The sequence below is a fragment of the Haliaeetus albicilla genome, chromosome Z (genome assembly GCF_947461875.1).
Source record: "Haliaeetus albicilla chromosome Z, bHalAlb1.1, whole genome shotgun sequence".
In the NCBI taxonomy this organism is placed as follows: domain Eukaryota; kingdom Metazoa; phylum Chordata; class Aves; order Accipitriformes; family Accipitridae; genus Haliaeetus; species Haliaeetus albicilla.
Window position 1 is genome coordinate 13,520,118 of NC_091516.1, and position 14,573 is coordinate 13,534,690.

The 14,573-nt window shown below is 51.1% G+C and overlaps 1 protein-coding gene across 1 annotated transcript; it reads left to right on the forward strand.

Annotated features, from left to right (window-relative positions):
- Positions 1-872: 872 nt before the first annotated feature.
- On the forward strand, positions 873-6,759 carry OTP (orthopedia homeobox). Its single transcript, XM_069776024.1, has 3 exons — positions 873-909; positions 1,865-2,274; positions 6,229-6,759. The coding sequence occupies exons 1-3, from the start codon at positions 873-875 to the stop codon at positions 6,757-6,759; spliced, it is 978 nt and encodes a 325-aa protein (XP_069632125.1).
- Positions 6,760-14,573: the final 7,814 nt, after the last annotated feature.

Genomic DNA, 14,573 nt, shown 5'->3' on the forward strand with positions numbered 1-14,573 from the left:
CGCTGCGGTGTGCTTCTGCACCGGGACGGGACAGGACGGGGTGGCGGGAAGCCCCGGGGGCCAGGCGAGCCGGCACGGCCCGGGCCGCTGCGGGAACTGGCGCAAGTTTCTCTCTCCTCGCCGCCCCGCTGCCGTCGGGGCTCGGCGGCGGCGGCGGCGGCCGCGGCGGGTGGGTGAGAGCCGGGCCGCGGTCTCTGCCGCCGCCCCCAAGCCCGGTCCCCGGGACGGCCGGCGAGCGGGGCCAGCACTGCCCGCCCCCGCGCCGCGCAGCCTCCCGCGCTCACCCACTTACGTCCCCCCCCGCGGTGGGCGCTGGGGCTTGCGAGCCCACCCCCGGGAGCCTGACCGGGTCGGCTCCGAGGGTGCGCTGCGAGGGGGGGACATTTAAAAAAAAGGAAGAATAAAAAACAATAAATCGGGGGTGACCCCGGGCGGGAGGAGGGTGGCGAGTGTGCATTTGGAAGAGAAGGGGAAGGAGGGCGGCGGACGCGAGCGGAGCCGGGGAAGGGAGCGGCGGCGCGGTGCGGGCCGGGGCGGCGGGAGGCCGGGGCGGCGGCGGCGGCGGCGGCGGCGGCGGGCGGGCGGCGGGCGGGCGGAGCGGGGCGCTCCGGGCGCTGACATTTGCAGGCTGCCCTCCTGATTGGTCCCCGCGCCGAGCTGCTCACGGGTTCATTGAAGTGTTAAGCACCTCCCCGTCTCTCTAAAGGACATTATAATGCAAGAGACCCCCTTTTTAACCACACACCGAATTTTCTTTCATTTAGGGGATCTATATATATATATATCTATATCTTATATCTTATATCTATTTTAAATAACTTAAGGCCGCTAAAATTTGGGGGGGAACAGCCTTCGCCCTGGAGCGGTGCGCCATGCTGTCTCACGCCGACCTCCTGGACGCCCGTCTCGGTGAGTTTCCCCCGGCACCCCCCCGCCCCGCGGCGGCTGCACCGGCGGCGGCGGCGGCGAGCGGGGAGGAAGCCGGGGCAGGAAATTGACAATTTGTTCCTTATTTTACCTTAATGCGATCTAAATGGGCTAATTCCTTTAAAAGTAATTGTGCTGTATTAAAGTTTAATTTGATTTAACATCAAAAAAAAAAAAAAAAAAGAGGGAGACCTATGGAGTATGTAGATCTACAGCGAGTTGTGGATCATTTAATTTCTCTCACCCCTGTTTTTATATACATACCTACACATTATTACTATGATGATGACGATTATTATTTTAGGACAGATGAGCTCGATGGTATTTACGGAGGAGTTCTGGGTGGCCTTTTCCTGCTCGCCTGCTCGCTTTCCTCTCTCCTTCTTTTCCTTTAAAAATAGAGAAATATCCGTATCTACCTATTTATGGTTATTCACGCGTTTCTTTAGAGGAGCGGAGGGAAGAGAGGGGAAAGATCGGCTAGGGCGACCGAGGTGCCCGCACATCTGTCGGGGAGGTAAAGCTCCCGGCAGGAAGGCGGCTCGAGTGTTCTTTCTTTCTCTCCGTCTCTTTCTTTTACCAGCCCCGCTGGAAAACCCAAGCTGAACCCGGCAAAACTTACCCTCCCCCTCTTCCCCTCCCTCGGTCTCGCAAGGGGAGGCCCGGCAGGGAGCTGGTTATTTAAGCAGGAAGAGGAGCTGCTCGGTGTAAAGTTTTCTCTCCCCCTCCCGGGTTGCGCCGGGCCGGGGGCTCTGCGCGCCGTGGAGGCGAACCGGGCTGCGGGGCTGGCGGGCGGCCGGGGGGCGGCGGGGGGCGGCGGGGCGGAGGCGGTGGCGGTGGGCTGGATGCCTCTCGCCGGCTCGGTGCGCTGGGAAGCGGCTCTGATGGATACATGCCCGGCTGCAGGGGAGTGACCGCGGCTCCTGTGCTTCCGCAGGGATGAAAGATGCGGCCGAGCTGCTGGGACACCGGGAGGCGGTGAAGTGTCGGCTGGGCGTAGGGGGCTCGGATCCGGGGGGACACCCGGGAGACATGGCTCCCAACTCGGACACGGTGGAAGGGACCACCCTGCTGCCGGGGGAGGACATCACCACGGTGGGATCCAACCCCAGCTCCTTAGCCGTCAGCGCCAAAGACCCCGACAAGCAGCAAGGCCAGCAGGGCGGCCAGAACCCCAGCCAGGCTGGGCAGCAGCAGGGGCAGCAGAAGCAGAAGCGGCACCGCACCCGCTTCACGCCGGCGCAGCTCAACGAGCTGGAGAGGAGCTTCGCCAAGACCCACTACCCGGACATCTTCATGCGGGAAGAACTGGCCTTGCGCATCGGCCTCACCGAGTCCCGGGTGCAGGTATGAGCAGCCGCCCCCGCGCAGTGCCCGTCCCCGCCGCGCTCGTCGGCCCCTTCCCCGGGCGCACCGACGGCGGCACGGCCAGCCGGCGGCGAGGCCAGGCGCAGCGGGTCGGGGGGAGGGTGGGGGTGGGTGCCCCCAAACCTCAGCCCGACGGCGGGGGAGAAAACCCAGCCCCGAACGCAACAGTTTGGTCAGGAAGCCTTGAAACCGGATACCCTCCCGGGCCCCTTTTCCGCAAAGCTCTCCCCGTGGGGTGTCCCCCTGTCCCCTACCCTCCCGCAGCGCGGTGGTCCCGAGCGGGGCGCGGGCGGGACTTCCCTCCGCTCCGCGGCCCGACCCGCGCTAGGAAAGAGCCCGGGGGGGCACAGCCCGAGAGGGGCGAGTCTCAGCCCCGGCAACAGCTGGGCGCCGAGAGGCGAGCGCAGACCGCCGGGAATTGCCCCCGTCCCGGGAGCGGGGGTCCGGCGGCGGCAGGGAGGCGCAGTGCCGCTGTCCAGGGTGCTGCCGGCGCCTCCGCCCGGCGCCCCGCGGGGAGCAGGCGGCCGGGCCGCTGTCCAGGGTGCTGCCGGCGGCACGGCCGGGGGGCCGCCGGCGGCGGGGTGGGGCGTCCCCCGGAGCCCGCCGCCGGGAGGGTCGGGGTGGGGGCGGGGGGAGGCACACAGGCTCGCGAAAAGGCTGTTCGGTAAAGGGCGGTTGTGTCTGGACTCGGAGTTTCCCCGAACTGGCTTCCGTAATGCCTGGGGACGGCAGGGGTAGGGAGCAACTTCAACATGTAGGGTGTACTTTGTTCTCTAGAGTAGATACATATACGCACGCACGCAGACATGCATATATTCGCACAGAGGCACATAGGAAACTACTTAGGCAAATAAACATAAACGAAATTTGGAAAAGGGGGAGACGGATTCGACCGCTAGACAGCTCAGATGCGGCTTTTGTGTGTAGAAGGGTATTTTAGCGACTTTCTGGGCGAGTCCCTTCCGGGGAACGAAAGCCTGCACAATGGAAGCACTTGTGGGATGCGCATCCCCGCTCAGTGCAGCGCACCGGGAATGCCGCCGCACTTCACCGCAGCCGGTGTTCAAAATCCCTCTCGGCAAGCCCAGGCTCCTCAGCTAAATAAAGACACGTCAAGAGAAATCCCTAAATGAACGTTTTTATGAACGGAAACCGACTCCGTTCTCGAATGTGACAGAAAATGCACGTCTGCTTTTAAAAAGTAAAACAATCTGAGTCAGCCTACACAGGACTATAATTAGTTTAAATTAAGAAAGAAATTAGATTCACAAATAAAATATAATTGGACAACTGACTCTATGAAAAAAGAAAACGAGGTCTATTAAACTTTATTGGGTTTCCCAAAGGTTAATGATACCAATTTCAATATTAGGAGTGTGGTAAATGAAGTAAAATATAAAATATAAAATGGAAATAGTTATTTTCTAACAGCACATCAAAGAAATTCGTAGGAAGAAAGACAAAGTATTTTAATGGCCTCGGCATAATCTTAAACCAATGCTAATAGCTCGAGACTGCTGATAAAAACAGTTTAATAGAGTGGCAATTTAAATATTTTTTACAATAATGTTCTGTAGTTTAATCAGATCAACATAACCTTCTTAATTAACACTTCAAAATGATTAACATTATGTAATCTAAGGCAAAATAATTTATTTAATGTATTTACTTCACAATCCGATGTATCACTGCTCCTTGACCAAATTTAAATTAAATAGTAATTGGTTTATGTTCTTATATGAGTACTTTACAGTTTTCTTTATAGTTAACAGATTGCCTACACATTCCTTGCAGTATGTGGGCTCCACACTGATTAAGGAATGCTCCAAATAGTTAATTTATAGCGGCTGTATATGTTTTTAAGGGTTTTAGATGCTAGGATAAATCACCACTTTCCTCATTTTAGATCTGTATTTAATGTATATGATACATTTAAATAATTATTAAAGCGGCTGGTGCTTAAACAGGAGTCCAATTCCACGTCTGATATTGCTCTGCTTTTCAGGCTGCTGTAATAAAACCATTCTTTTTATAGCATGCCATTATTAGAAACCAATTTCAGAATTATTTATAACCTGGAATGGCTTATTAAGCAGCAATGCGAGAATCATGCAAATTACGCGATCAAATGCAATATAATAAGCATAATCATTAGTCTCTAGCACGGATTAATTAACTTTCAATATTTTATTTACATAAAAACCAAATCAGTGAAATAACTTCTGCACAGTCAGGCTTGCCTTTCAATATTTTATACGAACAAAAATAATGTGCTGTAATTCCATTGACCGTGTCCCCCACAATGGTCCCGTCACCTGCCACATCTTAATAGGGGACAAGCTGAGAGTATTTTCTAGTTTTCTAATGGAATGAGAAATTGCATTTTCTTCCTCTCCCAGCACTATTAAAGTGTAATGAATTCGGCCCAGAGTTCACGGCTGGCTGATCGAAATGAACCTGAGATCTGAGCTTTAATACAGCTCTCCAGATTTCCTACCAAATCTTCACATTAATCATCTGCTGGATTCCAATGAGATCTTCATAAAGCTTCAGCTCCTGAAAAAAAAAAAAAAAAAAAAAAAGAATAATAAGAAAAACAAAAGTGATATTGTCTCCCCTTATCTCTCTCTGTCTCTCTCCACCCCCCCCCCCCTTTATAGCTGGGGAATTAAATGGGCTATATATTTTAAAATACATTTACAGTATGTCTATATTACTGTAACACCAGACATCATCAGGGTAGATTTTTAGATTCCAACCTCCATTAGATTCTCACTGTTGTATTAATAATTTTCAGGGGCTAGTTGCATTTTAAAAGGAGTCCAAAGTTGCCAAACGCTCGTGGTTAATATATTTCTAGAGTTGTCATGTGTGCATTTTCAAAATCTCCCCCAGGTTTTCCCTGCGTTTTAATCTGTCATGCACTAGTTTTCAACTGGAAACATTCACATTTTAAAAGCATATGCAGCGTAGCTATGAGCTGAGGCGATCAGACCTGATGGAGATTCTTTACAACACCAGTAAACCATGAAACATAAAAAGATTTTGTAGCCGCAATTTAACTATTAACCCTAAAACATAATTGAACGCGATTTTTCGATTATTCATATAACATTTAGTTCCCCAAGGGCTGTTCATTCCGCTAATGGGCGCCCGTCCTTCCCAGCCTGGGTACGTAGCATGAAACCACGGACGCCCCGCAGGTCCGGGCGGACCCGTCTCCTCTGCTTTTCAGCCGGACCCTGCTCTTCCCCGCTAACAACCACCCCGGTGCTTTCGGCAGCGGTGCGCCGGCACTCACCGGGTCATCCCCGCCGGCACCGCCAGCGCCCGCTTACCTAAACCACCTTTAAAAAAAAAAAAAAAAGACCCAAATGCGGGCGGTTTGGCGGGAGGGTTTCCTGCCCCGGGACCCGGGCGGCGCTGGGCGGGGGGGAGGGCGGCCCGGGGGGGGCAAGGCTCCCCGCCCCGCCCCGCCCCGCCGCGCCCCGCTCCGGTGGCGGCTCGGGAGCGCTTCCACGCAAGGGCAAGAGCCGTGGGCCGGTCGTTTATTTTTTGCTCGTGTTACTGTTTTTTTTTTATTCGGTGGGGAGGCCAGGCTCCTCTCCTGGAGCCTCCTCCCCTGAGGGGGGAAGCCGCGGGCGGCTCAGTCCCGGGACGGACACATCGATCGTTTCCGTTTACGAAGTTCCAGCGGTTTCGTTAACCCGCGACGGGGACACGCGTGGCGCTGCGGGTGTGGGAAGACCGGCCGTTGGCAGAGACGACGGCCGGGGGGAGAGACTCGGGGGAGCGGCAGGAGCCGGGGCCGGAGCCGGGGCCGGAGCCGGGGCCGGGGCCGGGGCCGGGGCCGGGGCGGCGGAACCCGTCCCACCGAGCCGCGGCGCGGGCGGGTGCTGGCTAACGGTGCGTGTCGCTGCCCGCCGCCCGCAGGTCTGGTTCCAGAACCGTCGGGCCAAGTGGAAGAAGCGCAAGAAGACCACCAACGTCTTCCGCGCCCCGGGCACGCTGCTGCCGACGCCGGGGCTGCCGCAGTTCCCCTCGGCCGCCGCCGCCGCCGCCGCCGCCATGGGCGACAGCCTCTGCTCCTTCCACGCCAACGACACCCGCTGGGCCGCCGCCGCCATGCCGGGCGTGTCGCAGCTGCCGCTGCCGCCGGCGCTGGGCCGGCAGCAGGCCATGGCGCAGTCCCTCTCCCAGTGCAGCCTGGCGGCCGGGCCGCCGCCCAACTCCATGGGCCTCTCCAACAGCCTGGCGGGCTCCAACGGCGCCGGGCTGCAGTCGCACCTCTACCAGCCCGCCTTCCCCGGCATGGTGCCCGCCTCCCTGCCCGGGCCCAGCAACGTGACGGGCTCGCCCCAGCTCTGCAGCTCCCCGGACAGCAGCGACGTGTGGCGGGGAACCAGCATCGCCTCCCTCCGCCGCAAAGCACTAGAGCACACAGTCTCCATGAGCTTCACCTAATGGCCGCCGCCGAGCCCCGCGGCGACGCCGCTGCCGCCGGTGCCGCTGCCGCCCGTGCCGCTGCCGCCGGTGCCGCTGCCGCCCGTGCGGCCGCCGCCGCCGGCAAGCCCCGCACCCCGCCTCGCCCGCCCGCCCGCCCCGGCCCGCCCCGGCCCCCCGCCTTCCCCCACCTGACTTACCAGGGAGTCGACTCAGGATCTGGAATCAGACGCCAACGGACTGGTTTGTGGGCCGAGAAACACCCCACCCCCCCCCCCCCCCCAACCTACCCCCCCCCGCGCATCCCCTCCCGCCCCCCGCCGCCTGCCCGGCCCGGCCCGGCCCGGCCCGGCCCGGCCGGCGGCCGCCTCTCCCCGGCGGCGGAAGGACTCGGGGCCTCTCCGAGCCCGGCCCTGCCTCCCTCCGTCGCCACGACCCGGCGGTCCCGCCGGCCGCCCGACCGGCTTTGCAAAGAAATCCATTTTGGTTTTGTTTCCTTAGTTTTTATGGTTTATTTAAGAGCAGCGATCTGCCGCCGGCCCCCTCCGCTGCGAGGGCGCCGTCGGGGGGCGGCCGGGCCAGTTCGGGGAGCGGTACGGAGACCCCAGAGAGAATCAAATCGATTTTGATAAAGCATTTATAAGCGAGAGAGAGCGAGAGAGATGGGGAAAAAGCAAAGCAAAACAAAACAAAAAGCTTCGTTTTGTAAAAGTAAAACGCACAAAAAAAAAGGCAAAAAAGAAAAAAAAAAAAAAAGAAGCAAGAGCACTTCCCTTTTTCGGACCTTTGATTTCGTGACAGTTGAGTTGCCGATCCGCCCCACCTTTCTTTACGCATTTATTTACGTTCCTGCTGCTATTGTCCCTCCTGCATCTTCCGCTGCCGCCGGCGGAGGCGCCGCCGCGGCCCCCGCCCCGCCCGGCCCGGCCCGGCCCGGCCCGGTCCGGTCCGGCCCCGCGGCCCGCCCGCCTGCATGTGCCGGTCACCCCGCCGCAGGGCAGGGCCGCTGGAGGAATGAACAAACGATGTGAAATAGGATGTTTTGTGTAGATAAAGCATTCTTGTTACATACTGGTCGATTCGTGATATGTTTTAACTTATTGTCTGTGCTTATTTATTGAATTTTGGGTTTCTTAATAAATGTTTGAGCTAATATAAAACATATTACTTGACTTTTCCGGACACGTTTATATCAAGTTAATGTGAATGGATAAATAAAATCATTTTCAGTATGTGATATGAAGAATTATAGGTTTTGATGTGGCGTGTGAGATATGAGAGGTGTCTTAAATCGCAGGCAAAAAAAATAAAAAAAAGACAGGACTTCCTTCTGTGGGGATTCACTGAGTCCTTTGTCACAAGTTTGGGGATAGTTTGCTTGCTTGAATTTGCATTGAAGCCTTTCATTTGTCACAATTTTAATACTTCATGACTAATAAACTTTTGTTAATCTTTCTGCGTGATTTGCCTTTAAACTGCGAGACATGGGGAGTTCCGCGGCGAAGCAAGGCGGGGGCGAAGAGCGAGGGGGGAGCGGGGCGGCGGGAGGCCGGGGCCGGGAGGGCAGCGGGGGCACCTGCCCCGGGGCCGGGCGGGCAGCCGGGGCCGGGGGATCGGTGCAGGGCCGTGGGAAGGAGGGCTGGGATTCCAGCGGGAGCGGGAGCGGGAGCGGGAGGGCGCTTCTCCGCAGACATTTTTGCGGGCTCTGAAATGAGTGGGCGGCTGCTGGCGGGAAGAATCCCACGGCAGAGAAAACCTTCGGTTTACTCCAGTGCAAACTTTGGTACGGGGAAAAAAAGGTGCAGGACTTTGGCAAGCACCGTACAGCCCGGTTTGGGTTTCTTTTTCTATTCCCTGCCCCAGGCCTTTCCTTTTTTTATGCAATGCACTGAGATCTCTTCTCCTTGTACATCAATTACACACCTCTTAATTACACACCTGAGAGTGCCCGGCTCCATAGGCACCCGCAGAAGGGTCCTTGCCCGCTCCAAAGTGCATATTACGTATGCATATTTAATTTAAAAGAGAAATAAAAGCAGAATAAATTATTGGCCATCTAGGCTGTGAGTGAGTCCACTGGGGGTCACCTGAGGAAGCAGCCCTGCGCCCTTTTGCAGAGGCCTGCTTGTGCAGGTGCCAAAACAGCCCAGGATGCTCATCCTGAGGTCAGCCAGGCCAGGCAAGACAGGTCCCATACCATAATCCATGCTATGGTAACGCCTGGGCTAAGGAGAGACCATGCCCTGGCCCTTCTTCCAGCCCTCCCTCTACTCCCCAGCCCAGCCTTGGGCCACGCGGTTGCCCCTCTGCACCCAGGCTTAGCTCTTGAGTCTGAAATTCATGATCAGTTTGGATCAGCTGTCCAAGATGTGGGTGCACAGGGCGCTTACAGAGCAGGGCTGGTCAGTGTACCCCCAGTCCCCCTATCCCACGGGTGTCCCTGCATGGGCCAAGGGGAGCGGCAGCTCATCTGGGCCATCCCTTGGTCTTCCCAATCCCACAGCGGTCCCTTCCCTGTGCCGTGACCCACCAGGAGGACAAACAGGTCTCCGCTTACACGCAGAGAAGTGCAAATCTCACTCTACTTCTTCCAAATGTATGGAAGGTTGTTTACAAGCATGTAATTTTTACAACTGCTTTATATTGCTATAAGCAAGACAGCTTTATGATGTAGGAATGTTGTAAAGTGCAGTATGGAAGATCTTTAAAAAATATGTGCTTTTTAATGGTAGAGAAAAATGCTCTCTCTGGCTGGGGGCAGGGGATTGAGACACAACCTGTAAGATCCAACTCTGGACACTGAATGCTGCAGCTCTGTGGAAGGGGACTTACAAAGGTCCTTCGGCTTAATGCTCGCTCCTAAAACATCCATCACTTCCTCCATATTCTAATACAACTGTTGTCCTGGTTATGAGCAAAGCTTTTTGATCCTACCCAACTTTGATACATTTGTTTCCATGGCAATAGATCTTCATGTTCTGAGTCCTGGAGATTTTTGAAATTATACGTACCCTTAACACCAGCTGAAGCTTTGCAACACAAAATATCAAAGCTGATGCTCTTACGTATTTAACATGGATGAATGGAAGGGAACTGCAGGTTTCACTCGTACATGTTACAGGTTGTGTGTGAATGATTTTATTACAAAATCTCACTCACGTTGATCTTAAAAGATAAAAATTAAACAGCACTGACCAGTTCTACCTAACAACATGAACAGCTTTGCTTCATTCACGTAAAGTGATCAGAATAAATGAGTGAATTCCATATAAATTGAGAGGGAACATTTATGCTGAATAACAATTAGCCTATTACTGACTAAGTAGCTAACACCAGGCACTGGGGCTGTTACAAGCTGGGCTTATTTGCTTAGCTTAAGGTGCATTTTAGCTTTGAGCAATTCTACCCAGTGTGTAAGTAGACTGAGATTTACATTCATATATATGGATTCATTTCCGCATCGGCACATATCCACGTAGGTTTACATCTCTCTAAACACAACATCACCCCTAATGTCTAAGGAATATACATAACGATAATGTCACTGAACCTTTCATTTGCTCTCTTGATGAAATGCTTTGACACTCTCTCTCTCCTCTCTTCCTCCCCTTAAATCCCTGTGGAATGCAGAATCTGCTCTTACCTGCTGCTGGAGATTGCATTCACTCAGCAATTACTAACATAGGAGGAAAGTTTGTGCAAGGCAAGGGATCAGATAACATTGCAGCACGGATTATATTATCATACTAGCAGCAATGATCCCTGCTCCTAGAAATGAAAATGTGGTTTAATTTGTGTTGTGGTCTTTAAATTTTCATTTTTCAGAATAAAAATCTCTGCACATGAAACTGTATCTTGTAGTAATGGAGGTATGGCAGTTAACTTGTCATTTGAAAGTATGTAACCTTCCTTTTCTCCTTTTCATGACAAAGGTAATCTCATCTGAGGGCATTTATGTGAAGAAATAACAGCGTGGCATGGTGAAACCACTGGCTCATTAATCCTGGCATCTACTTCCTGCAGGGCTTCTTGATTAGTTAGATTCATTCATCGGGTATTTCGGAGTTTTTGATTTCTCACCACTGGCTAGGTTCACTAAGTTCAGGCTAAATTGAGCCAGAAGCAATGTTTATTAGTAATTTTGTAATACAGACTACCCTAATAATTCAGTACAAATATCTCATCTGAAATACATCCATTCACCCTAACACCTAATGCAGTTTGCAGCTGTGTTCAGAGAGAACTGAGAGAACACAAGTGATTGGGCATGTATTTTCTAAATTATTAATATGAGAGCTAATAGCGAACTCCTCTTCATTTCCAATGCTGGAATTAAGATCTGTTTTTTGTTTTTTTTTAAAGTAAGCCCTGAAATGGAGGCAACCACCTCCTGCTTGCCATTAAGGCTGAGCTCAGAGCGGTTGGTCTGGGAAGCATGGCCTGTTTAGCCTTTCAGCATAGAGACGAAAGGGAGAACAAAGGAATTTTATTTTTTTCCCTCATATGTGCTATAAACACAGAAGAAATCTAAATGCCACAAAAGGAAAAGGAAGAGGAATTCTCGGAAATTAGCATCCTATAATGTCGCAGATCTATCTCAACTCTTTGGTAGCTGTAATAGAGTTACAGTTTGTACAAAAGGGACAAAGAAGCAAAGGCCCTGATCCTGCAGCCTTTAAAGCCCATGCTAACCTAGCTGTGAGTTCAGCAGACACATGTGCAAAGATTTGCAGCATAGGTGCTCAAAACTGTTCTACCAGAAAGCTTTCCCCCATTCCATAAACTCTCTTTTCTGAAAGAAATAAAAGGATGACACACAGAATGCATTCAAATGTCTGACCACAGCTTGTGCTACGTCGGCTCATCCAGCCATAGGTAAGAGCCATAGCCTGAGAGCCAGTTCGACTTTATGAATGCATGTGATATACCCAAAATCTCTGTCAAGACAGCTGACAGCCATGGTTTAACTCAGAGAAGTAGAATTTGCCCCAAAAGAGGTAGGACCCCCAGGCTCCTTTTAAACATCATAGACTGATCATTACCCATGGCAGTGATGCAACTGTGAGAGGCAAACAGAGGTGGTGGTGGTGGAGATGGGGAGCAGGGACAGCATGATTTTAATTTTTCAGCTCATCACAAGAAGAATAACAGCAAGAACCAGAGGGGCTGGTCATGCCTGGGACGTGGTAGGGGACTGTCTTTGATTAACTGTCATCTGTTTATTTGAGTAGTGCTCAAGGGGCTGCATTAATAGCCACATAAGGCCCTCTGTGAGATTTACTTCTACTCCTCAGGGAAAAAACAGCAGGAGGGTGTCTCTCTTTTCATGCTCCTCACAGCCAGGGCTCTTTCACAGATGAGCCTGTCTTTGTCTTCCACTTGGGATGTTGTACAATGGTATGGGTGGGAGGTCGCGTCTCTTATTTGCCAATAAATTGTGCCTGCTTCACCTTCTCCTGAGACCGTCTTTGAGGCTCAAGAGCTCTGCTTCACCTTTACGTTGCATCGTTCATCAACACTTATGCTTAAATACATTTTTCAGAGCTAAAATTACACTTTTACGAGCTTTGAAATCTGCCAGAGGAGAATCACTCCCTGGGAGGAAGGAATCCAGAGGCATTTGTGCAGGATTTGCCGTTGGAGGTTACACAACCGCTCTACAGAGATCCTTACCCTCCTTCGAAGGTCGAGAGGGAAAATGCAGAATATGCTTAATACACTGTCTGTGAGGGTGACGTTCTCTCCTGACCCCCATACACAGTTTGTGCCTTGGAGTATGAAGTTTGATTAGCCCTTTCTCGCAGCACTGGAAGCATCATGGTAGTGATCCAAAAAGTACTTTGGAAAAAAACAAACTATGGACTTTCTTTCACTGACCTCCCGCTACAGTGAATTTCATAAGCTGACGATGCACCCTGTAAGGACACATTTCTTTTTTACTGGTTTCAATTTATTGCCCTTTAATATAATTTAAGTGGCAGCTATGATTCCCTGTGGCTCCTTTACAAGCTTTTAAGGTTTATTTTTTTGCTAACTTTTTAAAGAGCATTTCAAAATGACTATGAGCACCCTCCCCTATTTTTGGTAACTAATAATTAAGAGGAAGCACCATCCCCTGCTTCAAGACATAAACATCACTTTATAATGAAATTCCTATGACTGGAAGGCTGTGATGTTGAGCGTCCTGCCTTATATCAGTCCAGGCAAAACTTGATTTGACTGTAACACGAGGACTCCCCATGTCATTGTATCCAGAGGATCTGGTTGTGCCATAGTCACAGTCAATGTAAGTCAATGATACGCTGGATGAGTGGAAGATACATTTGAAGGGAGCATAGCGTGGTCTAGCTGTTCTGTGCCACGGCCACAGCCATTACATGGTGGTTTTTGGGTGTCCCCTGGGCCCCTGAGGCCAGGACACACTCAGGGAGTCCCCATGAGGGAGGGGGCTCTCACTTCAGCAATGTCACCCAGCTTACAGGCTTGTGTCGCTAGGCAGATATCCACTGAATTCAGATTTATAAACAAAACTGAGTGTAAAAAGATATTTCAGCAGCTACATGGCCACAAAATGTCACCAGAAATTAACCAGCTTTGCTCTTTCAACTGGAGAACAAAATGAGAAATCTACAGAAGGTCAGACATATAAAAATGCATTGAGATGAACAGGGAAGAATATTAAATTACTAAATAAAGAATTACACTTGGTACAGCTGGTGGCTCTAATCTTTGTGTCTATTATAAGCAGTAATTAACACCCACAACTGTATTCGTTGTCAGCTTGTATTCTTATCTTCAGGTCTTGGTAGCAAATAAACGACTTGTACTTTATTCTTGAAACTTTAATTACTACAAGAAATACTCAAAGATAATTCCACTATATTTTATTACTGTCACTTCACCCTTTCTGCTTTAACTCCTGTGTAATTTTAAGCTGAGGTTTGCCCAAACTTTGACCAGACAGATCCCTGCAGGGGTGGGGAATCCTGATGGGCTCTGAGGGACCCCATCTACGTAGACACAGGTACAATGGAGATGCTTTCTAAAGGATGTGGGATCCTGTATTATTAGCTGATTGCTCTGGCCTTTCTTCATATCTCACACAAAGAGCTGCTGCCTCTGACCCACTCATCACATGGTTCGTATCCTCACTTAAATCAGACCTTTCTCATTTCTGTTGGAGATGATTCTTGTTCCGTCTACTATAAATTGCTCTAATAGTCCTTCATTCATTATCTCTTCCTCTCTTAGCCTCTCCAGTAGGGTGTAAATCTGTAGATTTCATTCATGGATGTTATAGTCAATCAATTACACCCAAAACATAAAGCCAGCTTATTACTTGTTGATGATTTCCATACACATTGTTCTTTATGTTATAACTCTGACAGCAGCTGGTTACACCATTACTTGCTAAATGAAAGCATCCAGAGTTGCAGGTATTTTTTTGAAAAGCATCTAAGTGTCTTGGTACCTAAGTCTCCTCTTCAAAGTAATGTAGGCTGCCAAGTTCCATCAATTTTAATCCTCTTGTTACCTTCACTAGCTTCTTATCAAACACCACAACTAGTTCAGAATTTTCTTCTTTATCAAATACTGTCCTCCCAACTTGTTCTGCCCAAAGTCTTTACCAAAACACAAATCTTTTCTTTCCATTAATTGCACTGCTCTGATCCTGGCCATGTTTGCCATTGCAGTTGCCCAGTCATTCTAGAGGTGCTCTTTCTAGCAAGCCACAAAGTCCCATCTCATCTTTAAATTTCGTCTTGATCCTCATATTTTACCTCTAGCTTCAGAATTAATTTAAGAGTAAAGCAGTTTGGGATCCTTTACATGAA

What these genes read in the sequence shown, in the direction of transcription:
- OTP (XM_069776024.1), top strand. Translation starts at nt 873, where the DNA reads ATGCTGTCTCACGCCGACCTCCTGGACGCCCGTCTCG. An exon ending in CCTCCTGGACGCCCGTCTCG is followed by an intron (nt 910 to 1,864) that starts GTGAGTTTCCCC and finishes GTGCTTCCGCAG; the next exon opens with GGATGAAAGATGCGGCCGAG. An exon ending in TCACCGAGTCCCGGGTGCAG is followed by an intron (nt 2,275 to 6,228) that starts GTATGAGCAGCC and finishes CGCCGCCCGCAG; the next exon opens with GTCTGGTTCCAGAACCGTCG.